This window comes from Rhamphochromis sp. 'chilingali', assembly GCF_963969265.1.
Source record: "Rhamphochromis sp. 'chilingali' genome assembly, chromosome: 9".
In the NCBI taxonomy this organism is placed as follows: Eukaryota; Metazoa; Chordata; class Actinopteri; order Cichliformes; family Cichlidae; genus Rhamphochromis; species Rhamphochromis sp. 'chilingali'.
Window position 1 is genome coordinate 15193920 of NC_137936.1, and position 22594 is coordinate 15216513.

Sequence of the window (22594 nt, forward strand, 5' to 3'; positions counted from 1 at the left end):
TATTATTTGCAGTATTTTTTTGAGAGGTGCTTTAGAGGTGTTGGTAGACAAATGTTGCCCTTCAAGACTATGCTAAGCTATTAGCTGCTAGTAGTAATCGAACTGCGAGACTCGGAGAGGTATTAGTCTTTACATCCTGACACGTGGTGCGAAAGTGAATAATTTTTTCCCCAAACATGAAACAGTTTCTTTAAAGCTTTCTGTGCAGACACTGGTCAAACAGTAAAGCCTGTTCAGTGATTGTCTTTGTAAAACAGCACCTTTCATGGCGAACAACGCGATAATCGCAGAGCAAGCTTTACTGTTGACCAAGCTTTCCTGTCAGTTTGCTCATTGCTTTATATCTAAAATCCCTTCCACTAGTCACGCCTCTCCTTTTTAACCCTTTGCCAGTAACCCTTCTGTCTTTTCTTAGCGTGATTAACCCTTTCCTCTTCCCACCTTGCCCTCCCTCCCTCTCCCTTGCTCCTCTTCTGCCTCTAGGTCGGATGACAGCGACTCCTCGCTCTCAGAGGTGCTCAGGTAGAGGAACCGTATCTGTCTCTCTCTCACGCTCTGTTTTCCCATTTGCCTGTTGACTCACTCGGTGTCATCTCGTCTCCACCAGTCGTCAGCGCCTCACCTGGCCTCTTCATCTCCACCTTCATATTCCATCGGTTGTGCATGTTTTAACCGCAGACCACTTCTCTTGACCCACCCAGGCTTTTCCATCGCTGTGATCTTGCATTTGTGGTCACACAAGTGAACCACACCACTTTTTTTTCAGGCTGAAGAAACTGGTGGAAATTAAAGTAATTACTCCTCTTAATGGTCTCCATGGTCAGCCACTTGGTAAATTCAGTCTTGTTAAAGGACAGAGGATTGATAACATATGAGTTAAATGAATATTTGAACGTCTACTTAATAGACACTCATGCATGTCTATTAATTGCGTAGCTGGACTCTGCAGTCATTTAGCTACGTTTAAATATAAGAGTGAAAGCTGAAGTGTAGCAATTGCAATTCATGTTTTTACAGGGCTTTTTGTCCCTACCTAATTCTTAACCTAAGGAGCCCAGTTTGCCAGCTAACCAGAAGCTCTTTATACAGATCTAACACAGTATTTATAATAATTAAAAATAACTTCGATCAAACTTTAGATGTGTTTGTGCTGGTTTTGCGTATGACAGTATTCATTCTTTCTTAGACAAAACAAAGCACACCATTTTGAATTTTAACAGATTTAAGTAAGCAGTTGCTAGAAGTGGCTTCCTGTTTAGCTGCAAATCAAATAAGCATCCATCCATTTTCTTCAGCTTATCCAATTCAGGGTCAGCGGTGGGGTGGGGGGTGGGGTTGTTTGAGCCAATCCCAGCTGTCATGGGGTGAGTGGCGGAAAGACCACCAGTTCATCACAGGGCTAATACAGAGAGACAGGCAGTCATTTACACTCACATTCACACTTATGGCCAGTTTAGTGTCACCAGTTAACCTAACCTCCTGCATGTCTTTGGAAGCTGGAGTACCTGGAGAGTCTCACACAGGTAGAAACTGCAAACGCCACACAGAAAGCTCTCTACTGGCTGGTGGATTCAAACCAAGGACCTTCTTGCCACCTTGTGTCCCAACAAAAAAACATATATCCCAAAACCTCAATTAATTTCATTAAGACAAACACATGGGCCTATATATAGTTTTTATCGGGCATCTGTATTCCTTTTAGTCACACACACAAATGGATGCTCCTCTCACCAGGACCCTTCTGTCTTTTTTTCTGTGCACTGCAGAGAGTCCCTCCCCTCTCGCATGTTTTCATTAGTGCTGGTCTCTTGGGTCTTGGCCCTGCAACATCCATTAGCAGCTCTTCCATGCTGCATAACACACTATAGCACACGATGAGATCTTCCATGTATGCTGATAGAACTGAAACAATTTCTGCTATTTGGAGCATTGCAGTGCCATCAGAAGTAGAGTGCTGCTCGTGCAGCGTGTGCCGTACGTCCTTTTTCGAGGAAAACGAGCGAGCCAAAGAGAGAGACCGAAGAAAATATCCAGACTAATCAACTAATGCTATATGCTTTGTTTTAATTTATTGTCAGGTCACCAAAGTAGCTCGGTTAAGCTAAGATTCTATTAAGAAAGGAAATAAATAGTGTTTCTGGTAATTACTTTAGATTAATTTCCATTTTAATCACAGAGAATGGAACATGCAGACTTTAATCAGGCAAAATAATGGGCTAAAATTAGTAAGGTTTATTTAACTAAAACCCCTTTAAAAATAAATTTATGAAACATACATATTTAATCCCTTCCTCTCTTCCCCATATATTAAACATGGATTGCTTTTCTTCTTCTTTGTAAACTCAAACCAGTCACCAGTTTTCTGACATCACCTTTTCAAAAGGAACTGAAGTTGAAGAGAAATGGGTGGGGCTGACTGTGTTTGCACCATAAAGCTGCTGTCACAGTCTGACTTTATATCTGTATTCCTCCTCAGACTAATGCTGTCGTCTTGTCACACCTCACCGCTCACCCACATGTGTCACATAGCCCTTTTTCCTGGGCCCCAAAAGGGCATTGGCTCTGGCGTTGCAGAGAGTCAGTTCCCATCTAAGCGATGGAGAATGGACTCTGCATGTGGTGCTGCTGACGTCTCGGTGTGGTGGGGTTTATTTTTGAGTTCCGGGCTGCTGTGGAGTTGGTCTTCCAGGCTGTGGCTGCTGTCATCAATTATTTTGAGCTTCTTGTGTGCAGTTTCTTTTTTTTGTTTCTTTGGGGAGGTGAAATTTGGCAGACATGCATGCGGCTTCTTTTTACTTGCTGATGAATGAGACTTTTGACTTTGGTTGGCGTTCTGAAACACCGTAACAGACATACCAAGTATGATTTGCGGTTTCACTTTTGATTTGACTTGTGTATTTATTTGTGTGTGTGTTGTCATGCTGGACATGAGCATCCGTGCTGTGAAACAGAAGATGAGCATGTTGTCACCCTTGACAAGTTTGAAGCACACCCTTCTGTATTTTGCTCACTCCGTGCAGAAACAAATCTGTCCTGAGTTTTGTGTGCATATTCTTTTCTCTCCTCACATCCTCCGGCTCCTCTTCAGTGTTTTGCCTCTTACTTCACCCTCTCTCTCTTTCTCACACACACACACACACACACACACACACACACACACACACACACACACACACACACACACACACACACACACACACACACACACACACACACACACACACACACAACGCACACTAACCACCACTTGTGAAGCCCATCGGGGACCAATTTTCCCACAGCTCTCCCTCTTCCTCTCACCCGCTCCCTGCTCTGTCTCACTCCGCTGACTGCTCTCCAGGCACTCTGGGACCCTGGCCTGTCAGTGCGCCATAGATTGGGATGGTGAGGGGAAGCAGAGGTCCAAGCTAGAGAGACTGAGTGCACATAATATAGAGGAGACTGTGTGCACATAACTGTGTGTGTGCATGTGTGTGTGAGGGAAAGAGAAAGAGGAGTTGAATAAGAAAGCAGCTCTTACTGCTGTAGAGCCTTAATTGGGCTGCTCAACAACAAAAAGAAAAGAGGGAGGGGAAAGTGAGATGGAGCGGGCAGGCTACCTCCATCAGGAAAGTGTGTCTACTTGTTTAACTGATACGGTGTGGGCATAAATCTGTTTACAGACACATTTCGGGTGAGACATCTCACCTCTTAAAGTAGGCCATTAAGTTGTAGGATGAAGGCCCCTGCGCCTGAAGTGATGGAAACACAATTGTGTGCGTAGTTTATCCGGCGCTTTCAGTGAGCAATGTATGGGTTTGTATTGCTTCTGTATAGTCAACAAAAAATGCATGTTTGTGGTCAGCCTGTGCTTTGCAAACCTAAATCTTGCTGGTTGATTGATTTTGGAACCACTCTGACACTTTCTGTGTGCTTGTGAACCGTAGGGGTGTGATCAGTCCCATCGGAGGTGTGAAGGGGGGTCGAACTGCACCCCTGCAATGTGTTTCTGTAGCCGAGGGCCACTCAAAGCCAGTGCTGTGTGTGGACGCTACAGATGAGCTGCTCTTCACTGGATCTAAGGGTAAACACATCGCCAAAACAGCAGCGTTGGAGTGTTTCCTTTGAAATGCATTTTACAGAGCTTATCAGTTGAAATTGATTCCTCTCAAGCTATAAACCAATTAAACTGAAATTGTGCCATTCTAAGTAAACTGTTACTGTAGGATTTGAGCAAATGTTTCTGCGATGCTTCGTAATTTTGTTTAACAGAGTGAGAGGAGGAAGGGATTTTATTACAGTCTGACAAATAGTTGGACTGACTAGTGGACTGTTTGTAATGCATTTGACTTTCTCCCCTCTTTCAGATCGCACCTGCAAGATGTGGAACCTGGTAACAGGTCAGGAGATCGTCACCCTCAAAGGCCACCCAAACAATGTGGTGTCTGTCAAATACTGCCCCTCCTCCTGTCTGGTGTTCTCTGTGTCCACCTCCTACATCAAGGTGTGGGACATCCGCGACGCGGCCAAGTGCGTCCGGACGCTCACGTAAGTTTCATGCAGGGAACCCATCGGGTGGAAAAGTTTAGAGCTTTTTCCAGAATTACAGCCTTGCTTGGAGAGATTTAATGGAAGTGATTTTAAAAGGCCTTTTTTTTTTCTTTTTCTGCTCAGCGATGTGCCTCCAGTTGAAGAAATATGACAAGCTAAAGTAGAGGAAATGACAACTGCTGATTGCACTTACTTCTCTGATTCTTGTGTTTTTTTTCCACCTTTCTTCTTCCTCTTCATCCCCACAGCTCCTCAGGGCAGGTGGTTTCAGGTGATGCGTGCGCCGGCACCACCACCCGCACAATTACCTTTGCTCAGGGCGAGTGTCAGATCAACCAGATAGCTCTCAACCCGTCAGGATCAGTGCTCTATGCTGCTGCTGGAAACACTGTTCGCATCTGGGACCTCAACAGGTACATTTGTTGATGATCTAATCCGTTAATACATTATTATATTCATTGATCTACTCATCAAGTTACTGCTTAAAGACTCTGTGAGTCATTCATGCGAGCTTCATCTATGCACTTAATTTCTTTACTGCCCACTCTTTAAATTCATTTAGACATGGCTGTGGATGTATTCACTTATTGCATGTTAATAAGCCAGCGAGCTGATTAGCATTTGATAGAAGAGCTTCAAAAAGGCTGACAAGAGATTTAAAAAGACGGCAAAAAAAAAGCAGTGCTGAGGATATGAAGCGTGATCACGAGCATGTTTTCTACCAGGAATCATTTCTGGGATCCTGTGGAAGCATCTCTCTCTCCTCAGTTTTTATGCTTCTAGAGGGAAATTATTAACAGATTGGACCAGACAGTTTACGCTGAGGGGCTCAGAACCATTTAATGATGCATAAGAACCCCCCAGAAATGAAAAATGAATGTATTAAACATTCCATTTCTGCCCATGGCTTTGCCGCGTCTCTGCAGCTTTACTTCACTTGTGAGAGAGAAACTGGAATTATTCAGCGACACCTCAAAGTTCGTTCAAATGATGAATTTCACAGACCTTTGTTTCACCTTGTTTTGGTTTCTGCTTGTTGTGTTTGTGTATTTCGGTTTGTGTGTAGGATGCAAGCGATGGGGAAGCTGACAGGTCACATCGGCTCTGTCATGTGTCTCACTGTGGGGCAGTCTCTGCTGGGCAAAGATCAAGTAATCACTGGCTCCAAAGATCATTATGTCAAGGTACAGCTTAAAACAAACCCCACTCATTCTTAATCTATCTGAATATCATTGTCTGTCACCTGATAAATCAAAGATACACACAAATGTTTCCTTTCCTGTCAGGTGTTTGACGTGGCAGAGGGAACTCTGGGAAACGTAGGTCCAGCTCATAACTTTGAGCCTCCACATTATGACGGCATCGAGTGTTTGGCTGTGCAGGGAGACGTGCTGTTCAGTGGATCGAGAGACAACGGCATCAAGAAATGGGAACTGGAGCAACAGGAGCTCACACAGGTGTGTGGATGCTTGCGTCTCTGTGTTACAGGAGGGGTCTGAGCAGACCTCTGTCACTATTCTGAGAACATAACCAACACTTGCTGTGGGTTATTAAAAAACAGGGCTTCATGTGGCAGATGTATTGATTCCCACACACTATGCGAGGTCAGTAGGTCTGAGTGAACAGGAAGAATTTTATATTCAAGCGAGCGCAGAATTCGTACATCACATTTAAAGAATGCCTCCTTGACTGCGCATCATCGTAAAATCCTCATGAAATGTGGTACGAACCTGCCTGTGAGGCTTTTACTTCACGATGTCTTGACCGTTATTATCTGCAGGGCAAAGTCAATCTTTCTGCAAAGTGTAAGGAGTGCAGATGGAACGCGGCACAGTGCTCTGGTAGATAATTGCCCTCTGATCCTCTCTGTCAGCGGTGAAGGCAGTTTTAATGAATCGGTTCTCTGGCGAACAAGTGCAGATTAACAGGAAACAAATTAACAAGTCCATTATCCAAAATGTCACAAATTATTTTTCCTGTTACTTTGTTTAAAAGGAAATTATTCCAGTTGCTCATGCGGTTTAGTGTTAATTGCCATGTGGTCGAGTCCTGATGTTCATATGTGGTGCCAGTTAATAGAAAAATATTAATTCGGGGACCTTTTTTTTTTGTTTTGCATTTTGTGTCCCTGCTTTTGTTTTTGTTTTGTCTTTTGGAGCCAAAACAAACATCCTCTGGCCTTAACATCAGCACAGAAACTGTGCGCTGGGAGCTTCATAGTATGGGTTTCCATGGCTGAGCAGCTCCTGTAGGTGTGTAATAATATAGTGTAGGAGCATCTATCCATATTAATGCATAGTTTAACAACCGTCCTTAAATCCATGAAAAATGATGACAAAAAAGATACTTTAAAGGATGGCAAATATTTGGAAACAATCAATCTCAAACCTTTGAATTTCTTCTTGTCCTGTTACTTATTTTCTTATCTTCTTATCTTGTCCTGATTCTTATTTGTAGTCATATTATAAACATTTCTCAGAGAATACTTCCCTTGGAGCCGGAGTACCAACTGACATTTTCCTTATTGATCCTTGTAATTGCGACGTGTCTATCGAGACCGAAGCTCATACATCAGCTTCTGGAGGCGGACACACCGGCGACACAAACGAACATTTTCTGGCCCAGCGAAGGGCTGTGTTTCCTGTTCAGTCAGTGAACAGCTCCCTGCCAGCGCAGTTCCCCTTCGTGTCTTTACCCACTCTGTGGAGAGTGTCACCATGTGTAATGTGGCAGGAAAGCACTGTGTCAACATTAGGGTGTAAGAGCTCACACGCATCACAGCCGCAGGTAACAAGGAGGAGAGTCAGTGTGTGCGTCTGTGTGCGTTTGGTTGTGTTTATATGCAATTGCTGATTTCTGCAGTGTCTCCTGTGTAGCCCCTGTTGCCTGCATACGTTAATAATGCATAATAATCCACCTCGTGGGTGGATGTGGCTCATTTACATGCATAGTAATTTGCATATGAAGCTGCACTTTCTAAAGTTTAGCAACAGTGCTGTTTAGCCTTTGTTTACCCAAATTGACAAAACAAAAACACAAGATATTTTTCCTTTCTGAATTAAATCGGCTCAGTCTTTGCTGTGGTCTGTGGCTTAAGACCCTAACCTCATTTATGAAGCAGCCAACAGGATCCGTTTTACAGCCTTCCTAACTCAGTATTCTCTGTCTAATTATGTAATGGGATCAAACTGTGGCTCGGGGTATAATAGAATATATTACAGTAGAGTCTGAAACTGCACTTCCTTCAGGACTTCTGCTCTGAGCCTTGCTGCTCTGACCCCTCTGTTAAAATGCCGACGCTATAGAGTTTTTTCCTAGAGGGATATGTGAAGCAATTTGTTCATAATCACTATAAACTGTAGTTTAGCGATTCCCTCTGGCTTGATAAATAGCTTAATATACCTTCTGAAAAACAATTTCAAGCGTGCATGTTTTTTTTTATGACTTTATCGACCTGCTTATGCCGTGGATGTCGGAGAGAGCTGTTGCTCTCTGGAGGTGTCGGCCGGCATTAACGCTTACGGTGTGCATATGAAAAAAGTGAGTACATCCAATATAAATTGTTGGCTTTATTGACATATTTACATAGGGAAACACTGGATCCTCATTGAAACAAAGCCTACAGACAAAGCTGACACACTTAAAGATAAATGTGAGGAAGAAGATAACTTTTTCAATGTTTTATTCCACAAAGTTGTAAATGGGGGTAATATTATACTGTGAGATATTAAGTGTACCCTTGGCCTCAGAAGCTGGTACTGCAACCCGTTAGCAGTAATAACTTCTTGTAAATGTTTTGCATAACAGTCTAGCAATTTCTGACATTGACTGACTACTTCACCGTGCAAGTTCACTCAGCAGCAGCAGCATCTTTGTGGGTTTTCTTATATGTAAAGCCTGCTTTAAATCGAGCCTCTATAACATTTCAGTGGAATTCAAACCAGGGCTTGATTATGCTGTTGAAAGGGTCATTTCTGGTTCAAGCTACCTTCAGATGGCCTAACATTATCTCCAAGTACTCTTTATAAGATGCAGAATTTAAAGTTGAATTAATGGCGTCTTGTTCCCCAGCTTCTAAGGCTGAAAATGGAACCCAAACAGGTCTACGGTTATTGTGGTCAAACTGCTCTAACTTGATTTCTATGTTATTCCAAACACTTTTCTCTGTCTGTTCATTGGCAAACTGAGTTTTTCTCGAATGTGGTTTTTGGCATCAAAGGCACTTTCTTGCAAAGCCGCCCATCCATCCATTCATCCATTCGCTTCCGCTCATCCTTTCCAGGGTCGCGGGGGGCGCTGGAGCATATCCCAGCTGTCATAGGGCGAGAGGCGGGGTACACCCTGGACAGGTCGCCAGTCTGTCGCAGGGCTAACACACAGAGACACAGACAACCATTCGCACTCACATTCACTCACAGATTCACACCTATGGGCAATTTAGATTGACCAGTTAACCTATCCCCGCAAAGCTGCCCATTCAAGTTTAATTTGTTGAATCTGATTATAGACACTGACTGTAACCTGGACTATTCTTTAACACCAACAAATGCAAGAGTTACCCGCAGATCCAGTGATAAAGGCTCAAGGTCACAATTGGCAGGGCCAGCAGTTCTGTACAGATGTTATTATTCCCTCAAAATCGACGTTATTTGCAGAGAGCCTTTTTTGGAGGTCTTTTTGAATTCTTTGACAGAGTCATGGACATCCACCTTTTTTGGAGGCCTGAGAAGGCCCTTTAGTACTTGGCATTGTGACACCACACACTTAAACAGCACAGCGATTACTAGGCCTTAAACCAGGTGTAGATAGCCTCCATTTGTCATTATGTAAAGAGATTGTAATCCTTGGTAGCCCTGAAACTTCAATGGTTTAAAAATGTATTTAAATTTTTGATGAAAGTACTTTCGTGCTTTTCCTTGAGTACCTAACCTTTATGTAAAGTAGCTTTTCAACAAAAATCAGCTGCTGGCTTGCAGGTATGTCAGTAAAGCCGTTCACACGTCCATGTGAGGACATATGGTCTCAGGAGGATATGAGAGATTTCTCTTTTTGCTTTCAAATTGCATTGCTCATGTGCAACTTCCATACAGGGAGTGCAGAATTATTAGGCAAGTTGTATTTTTGAGGAATAATTTTATTATTGAACAACAACCATGTTCTCAATGAACCCAAACACTCAAAAGCCTGCCATCCATGGATTCTGTCAGTGTTTTGATCTGTTCACCATCAACATTGCATGCAGCAGCAACCACAGCCTCCCAGACACTGTTCAGAGAGGTGTACTGTTTTCCCTCCTTGTAAATCTCACATTTGATGATGGACCACAGGTTCTCAATGGGGTTCAGATCAGTTGAACAAGGTGGCCATGTCATTAGTTTTTCTTCTTTTATACCCTTTCTTGCCAGCCACGCTGTGGAGTACTTGGACGCGTGTGATGGAGCATTGTCCTGCATGAAAATCATGTTTTTCTTGAAGGATGCGGACTTCTTCCTGTACCACTGCTTGAAGAAGGTGTCTTCCAGGAACTGGCAGTAGGACTGGGAGTTGAGCTTGACTCCATCCTCAACCCGAAAAGGCCCCACAAGCTCATCTTTGATGATACCAGCCCAAACCAGTACTCCACCTCCACCTTGCTGGCGTCTGAGTCGGACTGGAGCTCTCTGCCCTTTACCAATCCAGCCACGGGCCCATCCATCTGGCCCATCAAGACTCACTCTCATTTCATCAGTCCATAAAACCTTAGAAAAACCAGTCTTGAGATATTTCTTGGCCCAGTCTTGACGTTTCAGCTTGTGTGTCTTGTTCAGTGGTGGTCGTCTTTCAGCCTTTCTTACCTTGGCCATGTCTCTGAGTATTGCACACCTTGTGCTTTTGGGCACTCCAGTGATGTTGCAGCTCTGAAATATGGCCAAACTGGTGGCAAGTGCCATCTTGGCAGCTGCACGCTTGACTTTTCTCAGTTCATGGGCAGTTATTTTGCGCCTTGGTTTTTCCACACGCTTCTTGTGACCCTGTTGACTATTTTGAATGAAACGCTTGATTGTTCGATGATCACGCTTCAGAAGCTTTGCAATTTTGAGACTGCTGCATCCCTCTGCAAGATATCTCACTATTTTTGACTTTTCTGAGCCTGTCAAGTCCTTCTTTTGACCCATTTTGCCAAAGGAAAGGATGTTGCCTAATAATTATGCACACCTGATATAGGGTGTTGATGTCATTAGACCACACCCCTTCTCATTACAGAGAAGCACATCACCTAATATGCTTAATTGGTAGTAGGCTTTCGAGCCTATACAGCTTGGAGTAAGACAACATGCATGGAGAGGATGATGTGGACAAAATACTCATTGGCCTAATAATTCTGCACTCCCTGTACTGTTATTTTTTATTAAACTTTTCTGGCATTAAACACCTTTTTCAGATCGTCTGTTGCAGGTTTTAATTCAAGGTTGTGATACTGTGATCTTAAGTTTAGCTTTTTTTGTATCGATCATTAGCTGGAACCTGTAAAGTCCATTAATATTATAGAAAGAATAATAGAATGATTAAGCAGCTAGACATATTTATTAAAAACAGATGTTGCCAGAGTAGGATCCTTCCTATATTCAGCTGATTATTGTTAGTGTTACACTTTACACATCTGTGAGGGTCAGCTTGGATCCATTTGCGTTGACGTACTATAAATTTCACCATCAGAGGGTGAACACAAGGCTCCATGTGAAATTCCACGTCTGCTTTTATTTTTTTGTGACCTGGAGATACTATACTTGAGAAGGCTGTCTGAGTATAATCCTTATGTGTGAGCACCATGGGCGGGTGTTCAGGTTCTTTCTGTCCTCTGTTAACATCTTTGTCTGCTAGCAGGCAATGTAACCAAACACAGTTTTCATCCAACAGTTACTTTGTCTTGCTGTTTTAAACACACACCTATGTTTATTCAAAGCAATGTGAACTCTGCAGTAGATTATGTGGTACAGAGGAAATTATAGCTATTTGGATAATTTTCCTCCTAACATTGAAATCTCTCCCAGCTCGGACTATTGTTCAGTAGCAGTTTGTGATTTGCAGGTCTGCTGTAGCATAAATTAACCTTATTTTTAATGGTAAATTGCGTTCCTGCAGAGTAAGAAAAAGGGGAATAAGATATGTTCTGTTTTAAATTGTGCATCTTTTTCGACACATGCCAATCAGCCATATACATTTATAAGTAACTGCTAGTGCAAATTAGAGAAGTAGAACAGACAAAAAAAAACCTCCACCAAAACGAACCTGATGGGAACAAAAGTAAGGAGTGACTTTAGAAGAGTGCGCTGTTGTTTTGATTAAAAGCATATCTGAAAAATGCACGAAAATAACATTAATGTCAGAAGCAAATAAAACAGGCAAAAGCAGATTAACATAATAAAAGTTATCCTCCTGTGCAGGTGTTCCACTCTTCAGAGCTAAATTAATCTGCAGCCCAGTAGGCTGAGATAAACAGAATAAAAAAGAAAAACAACAGCAAAGCCAAAGCTTAGGTAATAATAAAAGTTTAATAAAGTCCTGCACAAAATCCAAATAGCGTTTTTGAATATTTCACCTAATTTTAAGAAAAAATAATAAAATAAAATAATAATAAAATAATAAGGTTTAATATCTCCCCTCTGCTAAGACATGGTTCATTATGTTCTTCATTTTTCCCTTTATTTCATAAATAAATGCAATAAAAAAAACAAACAAGTGTCCATTTAGATGGTCTTTGTCACAATACAAAAATAAATTCTGGAGCGTGCTCTTGAAATGAATACAATTAATCTCATTCTGACAGTTTCTGCATTTTTGTAATGTCAGTGGGGTTATCTTAGCAAACATGAAACAGATATTCCACATTCAGCTCGTACATTGCGCTGCCTTTGTGAAATACTGAATGCGCAGACACACGAGCTAAGAATAACTACGTAATTGAGTCTAAATACAGTCTCTTATTGAGTCTCTCAACCATACATGTTCTTATATGTTGCCTAGCAACAATGCTGTACCCTTTTCCATTAAAAAAATAAATAAATCCTGTTTTACTGTTGATAATTTCTATCCATGAAACACCAAGCACTTAGCATACTTTATAGAACTTACTTTATAGAACACGGTGACCCAGATGTCTTACAAACATACCTGCTTTAAAACCACTGGATTCATTTTTAATGCAATCCCATCTTTCTTTAACTCCCAACATCTCTTTGCTTTGAATTCACAGCAAATCCCAAACGCCCACAAGGACTGGGTGTGTGCTCTTGCATATGTACCAGGAAGGCCCATGCTGCTGAGCGGCTGCCGCGGCGGCATGCTGAAAGTGTGGAACGTCGACAACTTCACTCCCATTGGAGAGATCAGAGGTCACGAGAGCCCCATTAATGCCATATGTACCAACTCAAGACAGATCTTTACTGCTTCCAGGTAAATTTCATTTAAAACTGTGCCCTGTCATAGTATTGTAACTCGATCAAAGTGTCTAAATACATTGATTAGACATAATGTTATGACCACCTGCCTAAAATTGTGTTGGTTCCCATTTTACTGCCAAAACAGCTCTGATCTGTCGAGGCACAAACTCCACTAGACCCCTGACGGTGTGTTGTGGTATCTGACACCAAGATGTTAGCCCCAGATCCTTTAAGTCCTGTAGGTTTGCCAGGTGGAGCCTTCATGGGTCGGACTTGTCTGTCTAGCACATCCTGCAGATGATTGATTGATTGATTGGATTGAGATCTGGGGAATTTTGGTGCCAGATGAACACTTCAAATTGGTTCTTGTGCTCCTCAAACCGTTGTTGAACAATTTTTACTTTGTGGCAGGGCGCGATATGCTCCTGGAAAGAGGCCACAGGGAATACTTTTTCTCATGTACCCATTGTTGGGGGTCAGACCTGACTGGTCTGCAGCTATGCAGCCCCATTTACAACAAAATGTGATGCAACATGTTATCTGACACCGTTCTATTTGAACCAGTATTAACTTTTGGCCATTAGAGTTACAGTAGCTCCTCACATATGTATATTTAAAGTTTGCATTATTCACTATAGCAATCTCACCCTGCTGTCTATAATAGTGCTCAGCATGTGCATTAGTTTTACCCTTTTGTAATGACCGTGATCTAAACTCACTACAAGGGTTGTTGACAGTAAGACCAACTGAAGGGTGAGTCTATTAAAAGCATGGATGGGGTGTGGAGGTTGGGAACCAGGGAGCGTAGTGCTTACAATTGAGTTTTATAAACTAGTGGATACTAAAATGTTTGCCCTTTGCCAAAAATGTTTTTCTCAGTGAAATTCTAAATGATGCTGACTTTATCTCAGGCAGTAATCCGCAGGTATGTGTCAGCAGTGAGAAGGTCATACTCCATCCTATTTTTGGCCAGATTTGTTCTGTTGAGCTCGCAGCGGCATCAGACAAAGATAATGCTTATTTACTTGTAAGTGTGTGATGCAGTGAGACATTTTGTGGTTTCCTCAGTCTGCTGGTTTTTATTTATTTTGTTCACTCCTCATTCAGCTGTTGGGCTTTCGCTTGAGATCGACTAACTTCCCTTCACTTCTTATCCTCGTCTTTAATCTCGCTGTTTCTCGGTCACCTTCTCTGCGGCTCATGTTTGGTCTCTCAAACCGCCTTCCTCCTCTCCTCCCTTGTTCTTCACCCCTTCCCTTCCTCCTGCCCCTCTGCTTTCCCCCGTTCTGTCAAACCCAGTGACTGCAGGGTGAAGCTGTGGAACTATGTGCCAGGCTTGACCCCGTGTCTTCCTCGACGGGTCCTGGCCATCAAGGGCCGAGCCACCAGCCTCCCATGATTGCCTGTTCTCTGCTCACCAATCCTTCCCTCCTCTGGTATCGTCTTAACTTACTTCCTCTTTCTTCTCCTTGCCTTTTTTCTTTTCCCTACTATGAATTTTCTTACGTGGGTGACACAAGTTTGTATCTCTTTGCTTTTCTCTTTTTTCTATTTATTTATTTTTTTGTTGGTGTTTTTGTTGTGCCGGTCTGTTTGGCTCAGTTTGTAATCTGTTCGTGGTTAATGGTTTGATTGCGGACCCCTTCTTCCACAAAGACAAACAGCTTCTTCTCGACTGGAAGCAGCTCACAGCTCTGTTCTGAATCTGTCATTTGTGTGTGTGTGTGTGCGTGCGTGCGTGCGTGCGTGCGTGCATGCGTGCGTGCGTGCGTGCGTGCGTGTGTGCGTGTGTGTGTGTGTGTGTGTGTGCGTGTGTGTGTGTGCAGATGTATTCTGTCTGTGCGTGCTGGACTATTAAAAATGACTATTTTGACATTTAGTTACATAGTTGCTTTAGTGAGATTTGAAGATGTGAAAATCAATGCCACCGTATATTTGTTTAATCAATAATGGGCAGTATTTCTGCCGGTGTTCAGCAAACATGGCTGTCTTCAGGGTCCGTCCAGGCTGCGGGGGAGATTTTAAGATGAGAATTGTTTTATTTATTTAGATATAAGCTGCAACTGTGAGTGTATTCATAAAGAGGTAAAAGAGAACAAGGGAAATGGTATAGTTGTTCAACTTGAGACTTCCTTTGATGACAGCAAGCTGAGCCGAAGATGGTAAGATTTTCATTTAGCGTGAGCAGGATGGACAGGATTAGGCTGAGCAGTATGGAGATAGAGTTAGAGACTCAAGGCTGGTTTTGACATGTGCAGTGGAGGGATAGTGGATATATTGGACCAAGGATGCTGAATATAGAGTTGCCATGTTGGAGAAAAAGAGGAAGATTACAGAGGAGGTTCATGTATGTAGTTAAGGACGACATGGAGAGGGTTGAAGTGGCAGAAGAGGATGCTAGAGAAAAGGTGAGATGGCAGTAGACAATCTCCTGTGGCGGAGCAGTCAAAAGAAGAAGAAGAAGACCTTTAGTTATTGAGTTTATATCCCTTGCAGAAACCCTGCAATTAAGATAAGTTAACTAATTGGTGCTGGTTGGTGGTTTTTGGTGCCTTTGGGCTAAGCTGGGTTCTGGCTTTCTGGCTACAGATATTTAGTGCAGTCTTGTGACTGAAGACGTCCTATTTCATAGAAGTGTTTGAGAAAATCACCCTGAGGCTAAAGTGATCTCAGTCATCAGTGAACACTTCCATAATGATCCCTCAATCTATACCTGCATATTCCTTTTGTGAGCTACAACCTCAGAGTAGAAAATAAAAATAAAACAGGCTTTAGCTTGGAAAAAGCTCCATGTAGTGTAACTAAATTCATCCCATGATTCGCTAGATTATAGCAGCAGTAACTGTATGACTTTATCAGTCTTTTGCAACACTTTTATTCTTTTCTTTTTCAGCCTTTCTGTTGTAGATTTGCTGCGGTGCTTGAGGCCATCTGTCGCACACAGGGATGTCCACTCCTGGGAAGATTGGCGCTCTGTTAACACACCAGAAAACTGCCAAAGTTTCTGCTTTTATAGGAGTGCTCACACTTGCTCATGATCAATTAAACCAAGTGAATTTGACTAGCAGTACCTGATTTCTATTTGCCTTCTTAAGTCCTGTGGAAGCAGTAAGGCTGTAGTTAATGCTGTGAAAAAAGAAATGGTCAAGTCAACACTTCAAAAACGCTACTTTGTGACCAGTGGGTGACATCACAGCACTACGTCCATCTTATGTATACCGTCTATAGCTTAAAAAATCCACCCAGTCTCTTTCGCTTACCTTTACCAGGGTTGCGCGAGAGGCTGAAGCCTGCTGCCATGGAGCGAGCAGCGGGGTAGACTTTGGACAGTCTTATGAGCAACATATGTGTGTAGTGTTAATTGAAACTGCGATGTTGTTCTGTGCGTTACCCAATTGACTAATACAAAGTGGACCTGAACGGTGAGAATGAGCAAGCGGAACTGTGAAAATGAATCTGCACGGTTAGCAGAGTAACAGTGATGCTGTGGGCGGGTTAATTGGATTTACTTGTTGCAGAGTTATGAACCTGCTCCTAAACTTTAGGTTGGAGAGGTGTTTTTACTATGACACCATGTGGAAGGGTCTTTAATGAAGTCTGTGTGTGTGTGTTCGAAGTGCTCTTTGAAGTTCGTGTCTTTGTGTTGTGTCTGATGTACAATGACTTGTTTTGAAAGCAGGAGTGCCTGATTGATGTTCTGTTATTTTCTCCCCTTTGTTGTGTTCGCCTTAATTTTCGACTGCTCATCATCCCACCTCTCTGTCTCTTCATCTCCAGCGACAAGACGGTGAAGATCTGGCTGTCAAAGGTGTGGAGGAAGAGGTGAGAACCGGCGGGACGGCGGTTCCTTTGTCAGCCATTTTTCCACAACTTGAGCCACTGATCTGTGACCTGCTCGCTTCTACCACAGAAATGTGACACTGAAATCACAGTTTCCAAGGCGATCGGAGTGTCTTTTTTTGTCCTTCTTTGTCACAAGGCAACACGACAAAGCCGAGGTGAAATATGTAGTCAAAAGAAAAAGTCTTTGTCTTTCAGATTGTTTTTTACTGCCAATTTGAAAGTGCCATTCAAATGTGGTGCTACTTGGAAAAGATAAACAGCATCGTGCCTGGCTGTGTGTCTGCATCAGGCAAAAAGGGATTCTCTCCTGACATGAAAACTACTGCAACTTGGTGTCAAATAAATGAAAAAGTGTCCTTCTGTTCCTTCAAACAGTGAGCTGGACCTGCTCAGAGACATGTGTATTCATGCATCTGTTGTTTGAAAATTAAGACACAGCCTGAATTTAAAAAAAAAAAAAAAAAACCCAAGAGGGACGCTAAAGAACTGAGACCTGTGTTCATCCATTCGGGAGCGTTGTGGCTGTTAGGACGCTGAACACAAGTGGACAATCATACTGTGTGTTCACAGCAGTGGATCAACAGACTATCTTGGAAATACCATCACTTAGTCTTCTGCTTTTGACTGTGTTTTCTCCCTTTACGATCAACTTCCTCTCACTATCTTAGTGGAACTTTATTGTTTTTTGTAATATCTTGTGTTAATTTATTATTTTCCCTACCTCAGTTGTTTTGGACTTACAGTATGAGGTGGGAGTGAACATTTTTACGGGTCTCCGTGTACAAAAACACCTGGTGCTCCACATATTGAAGTCTTTTTTTCTTTAATGCTCTGAGTAGCTCCTGGTCTCTGTGTGGATTTGTCCTCTGTGGGCCTCGGGTTATCAGACTGTCTGGCTGCTGACCTTGCAAATAGGAAACACGTCCAGTAGCACAACCGAGGTAGCACTGGTCCTGGAGGACCCGAACAGACTTTATTATCTGCTCTGTGAAGTGCTAACTGCGGCAAAAATAAGAAACACCCCTGCAGATGCACACGACACAAACAGAAGACGCTCCTCACACGTTCTTGAGTGCCGCATCGAGGGCAGAGAGCCAGATCATTATCCAAACCAACCGTCAGTGTGTGTGGCTCATACCTGCCATTTATCCTCGACGCAAAGCATAATAGGAGCGCTACTCGTTTCCCCCGGCCTTTTTTCCTGCTCCACTCTGATCTTTGAGGTTAGTAAGAGTGTCAGACTGACCAGCCTTACTGAGGAGTCCACCTCTTTCCCAGCTACTTCTCCAGGAAGCCAATTTAATTAGAGGTCTCGCAGCTCTCACCAGCTTTTCAGGCAAGATTACTTGGGTGAAAGTAGGTCATAACTGAGAGGGATTTATTATTAACATCCCAATTTTCTTCCACCCACTATTTGCTGCTATACTTACAGACAGGAATAAACTTCCTATACCTGTGCACTGATGTACAAATCTGTTTATGTGGCAGATTATGTGTGTCGGCAGCACATACATATGCACAAACTGTGGACACACACAAATAGACAATTTCAGAGGATGTTTCGGTTATCCATCTTGCCTGATAGGTCCTGGCGTCCCTCACTGTGTTGATTTAGTGTCTCTTTAATGAAACGGATTCAGCACTGCCATGTTCCACTGAGACAAACGTACACGTCCATACATGTCGACGGGTGACAGCGACTCTTTAAAGTAATTTAAAAATCTCCTTTGTTTTTTTTTGTCTGACACCTTAAAATGGCAAGCATTCACATCTGTTTATTAACTTTTCCTGTACTGCTCCAAAATGACAAGAGCTTCTTTTAACACATAGATGTCTTACCGTTCAATTACAAAAAAACAGCAACACACAATTCACACTCTCTTAGTATTACAGCTAAGCTTCGTTCAGTTAGGCAATATCACTCGGTTTGTTAAAAAAATAATATATTGGTGATTTAGTGCACTTTTCCTTATAAAAGACCCAGAGACATACAGTATGTAGTTGAGTTAAGTGATGCTGGGATCATAAAACAGTGTTCACGTTCAAAAGTGTGCTGAGAGTATGAAGTGCTTTCAGCAGGCTTTCTATCAACTCTGCTCTGATACGTGAGTATGTTCTGCTGCTGTTTCATGTGTCCAACATGAGTTTGAAGCTGCTTCCACTCCAAAAACAGTGACATGCAGAAGTTTGAGCACCCCCTTTAAAAATGTCTGTTAGTGCCAATGGCTTGGCAAGTAATGTTTGTAAAATTTTTATTTTAGCGTTTTTTTGCAAAAAAAGGTTTCCCCAGCCACTGGCTTAAACATAAGACCAAAGCTCGATTTATTGACTTAAGTATTTATTTTTTTCATCCAACCAACTGAGCACTCAAAGCTTTTTCTACAAGTTTCATTCAGAAAATTCACTTTCTACCACTGACACAGAGTCGCACTCCAGTGGCACATTGTGGCTAACTTCAGTATCTTGGCCAGGGTTTTCCCGGCACGTGGACTGAAGGAGTCAGGGATCGAGCCACTGACTTTCTGATTGGTAGACAGCCCACTTTACCACCTGAACTCTCCCCAGACGTCTTTATACACTGTGACCGCAAACTTCTGTTCTGACTTCATCGGTCCACCAGACTTCTCTTTAGGATTTCTAGACCTCAACTTAACCATCCATCGTTCCTTTTAACCACCATCTCTCATTTATGTTTACTAACTGACCGCCTCCTCAAAAACACTTTCCTATCTTCTTATAGCTGTTGCTGTGTGGGCATCAATTATTTACATTTTTAGAGTGCTAGGCAGCTGCTGAAGGAGGACAGTGACTGCTCTAGTGTTGGAGCATGAGTATTTGCAAAGCCTTTAATAATTTGCATCATCATCAAGCCACGGCCCAAACGACAGAACTAAGGTCTGAGATCTCAGATCTCTTGGGATGCTCAAACTTTTGCGTGCCACTGTATCGGGGTTTTGGAGTTCTTTTTTTTAGGTGGGGAGGTTGTAATGAATGCAAACATTTTTATGGGGTCAGTATGATGAAGCATTCTTGGGTGTTATTTTTGCTATGATTAGAAACTCAGGTAAAGGTTGAAGGATAATATTAGTCATAACTTGACCCTGTGAATTTAGCTGGTTTTTTGAATCAAACAAATGCCTTGTTTGACAGATTTTTTTACTTTGAGAAAAATGGTACTGTCAGTCTGTAAAATAGCCATTTTCATGTTTTGATTTTGCATCTGATTCCCTTTACTTGTTATCTTTGTACTGTGCTTTTGTGTACAGAGCGTACACAGTTAAGATAGCATCTTCCCAATTTGGCCAAAGAAGAAGATGTGCACTGAATTTTGACCATAAATATGTACAAAATAGGGTATTTGTATAGTAGTTTGAATATAAAACTGGACTGAGTGTTGAAAAATGTGATCAGTGGGGTAATTAAACTCCCAAACTAACAAGTTGTATACTTTGACTCCACCGTACACTATGTATTTATCTGTGCCAATTAGCCAAACTGACCCTGCTCACCAGGTTGGTGATGTGTTTCACATGGTAATAATGCTGAGAAAGGATTTAGCTCTTTTTTCAAAACATCTCCATATTTCTATTTAATGCTAGGATCTTGTAGTTCTGTAGCTTTAGGCACTCTCTGTGGTGCCCTGTGCTTGTACATTTTCTGAACGATGCAGATGGTGCTGATCAGAAGTCCAGAAACACCTTTGGGGGGGAGGGGTAATTTAAATGATGTACACCTGAATCAAAATCTCCTAAATGTCTGAATTTGGACTTGTTGACTGTTAATGCGTCACGCAAAAGATGCAATACAAAAATGATGACTCTGCATAAAATCTACTCAGAGAGTTATTATAAACATGCAGAAGCAATAAACTATCATCTGACCTTGGATCAGCCCAACCTTGAGTTGCCCCAAACTCTGAGACTTGTACTTCAGCATCACTTCATTACTTGACGATGTGTAAATAGTTGTGCCAATTCCTTTTCACGTATTACAGAGGAGATGCCGTTGAGATTAAGTGTCGCTCCTTTCTCATTGGCTGACTTCAGCTGAATCTCTGATAGCTAGATTTAGTCATACTTTGAAAATGAACACAAGGCTGTTTTGCAGCTATGTAATTAAGCCATGTTTTAGACTCAGTTTACAAAGAAAAGCTCCAGCCATGAAAAACATACTGAAAAGAGGACATCCATTTAGATCTGTAGTAGGAGTAGAAATGAGTAATAATAATGTTTCTGCTGATATATTATGTAAGATAATAATTCAGTCATAAAAAAGACAGATCCCTGTTGTCCCTTTTTTTTATAATCATGGGAAGAAGAAGTTGTAGATTTTTATAGCTCCAGCTGATATGTTGCTTAATCTGTAAAACCCATTAATCTGTAATCAATAGGAATCTTCCTAAAGACTAATTTTGCTAGTAAGTTAGATGAGATAAAATAATAACATTGGCCAGACATATTTTGTGTGGAGCTATATGAAACCGTTAATCATGTTTAATTGTTATCAGTTAGTATTTTAAATTTACTTATCTGTATAGCACTTTCTGCCATGTATAATGTTGCAAAAACAAAAAGTATTTTGCAGTGGTGGCTAACCTTTGGCTAACCTTAGCAGGGCTAGCTACAGTAGCGTTGGGCTCTTCCTAGCGTCCACATTCCAGTGCACAGTATCGTTGCACATCACGTCAGATGCCTGGTTACTTTCCAGTTTATCCTGACAAAGCTGACATACAGTCTCTCTTAATTTAGTTTTTTAAAATTCTGCACAACAGCACTGGCTAGCATGGTTAGCACCAGATGCCACGGTGGCGCAGCAAGTTCTTTGAACCAGTTATTGCCGTTGTACATGAAGAAAAAAAGGACAATACATTTAACTGACTAGCACTTCTAGCACTGATTAGCAAGAGCAGCAATATTTAAATGTCTAGTCGACTAGTTGCACATCTTGTTAAACATTAAATATCCAAAAGCAGCACCCCCAGTGTTAGTTAAAAAAGCAAAGCTGCGAACAACAAAACAAGCGCTCACACAACCATTTGCTGAGCCCCACTACAAGTTAGTGTTGGTACATGTTCACAGTTTATGTTGATAGCTGTGGAAATCCACAGCTATATATAAGGACATACTTGGACAGGCGTCACAGTGGTTTGATTTATTTTTATCTATTCTTGCAAGGTCATTTTCTTTTGCTGCAGAAAATGTAACAAAAACCCAGCGAGCAAATCTGATGCTCTTTAAAACAGGTTTCAGTGCTCATTTCCCTCCAAACCAAATAAAGATGAGGGCAGAGCTGCTTTTGTTACTCCTTGCTCTCATTGCTGTAGTTGTTCCAGTTCTGAACAGGTATTTTTGTAATGTAGCCCTACACAATGTGAAATTGTCATTTGGTTTAGGAAATAATGCTAGGGTACTTCTGTAGGTGGTAAACTGCTTACTTGCTACTGTCATTTACTTCTGTAAAGGATAAAATAGACAGTGCTACTATTATTATCTCTTTACACAGGATATTGATATAGAGGCCCGTTCACAATGTTTTAGCATGTTTACAAATCCAAATTCGCTTTTTCTTATTACATTTTTGAAACTATGACTTGGTCTGTTGCTGTTTTGGTGGTGGGGCTTAGCAAATGGTGAATTGACTGAATACAAAATATAAATCTATTCGTTTTCACAGGCAAGAAAATTCAACATAGGACTACAGAACAGATTGGAGAGTCAAGCTGCCAGTCAGACCAATCGTGTGATTACCACCTTTAGCCCTTTGTTTCCAGCCCAGCCGTCTTATGACTGTATGGGGGGGGG

The 22594-nt window shown here is 41.9% G+C and overlaps 1 protein-coding gene across 9 annotated transcripts in view; it reads left to right on the top strand.

Moving 5' to 3' along the window:
• The window catches only part of kif21b (kinesin family member 21B), a 69863-nt gene extending 47269 nt beyond the window's left edge, over positions 1-22594 (top strand). For 4 of the 9 annotated variants that reach the window (XM_080890581.1, XM_080890580.1, XM_080890579.1 and 1 more), the window contains exons 27-35: positions 484-522; positions 3927-4063; positions 4347-4527; positions 4779-4943; positions 5597-5714; positions 5817-5987; positions 12764-12963; positions 14250-14386; positions 16728-22594. In XM_080890581.1, coding sequence (XP_080746707.1) covers positions 484-522; positions 3927-4063; positions 4347-4527; positions 4779-4943; positions 5597-5714; positions 5817-5987; positions 12764-12963; positions 14250-14349 — 1111 coding nt within the window. In that variant the 3' untranslated portion in view covers positions 14350-14386; positions 16728-22594. The remainder of the gene's footprint in view (positions 1-483; positions 523-3926; positions 4064-4346; positions 4528-4778; positions 4944-5596; positions 5715-5816; positions 5988-12763; positions 12964-14249; positions 14387-16727) is intronic. The other 5 variants (XM_080890586.1, XM_080890582.1, XM_080890585.1 and 2 more) reach the window with 3 other exon arrangements.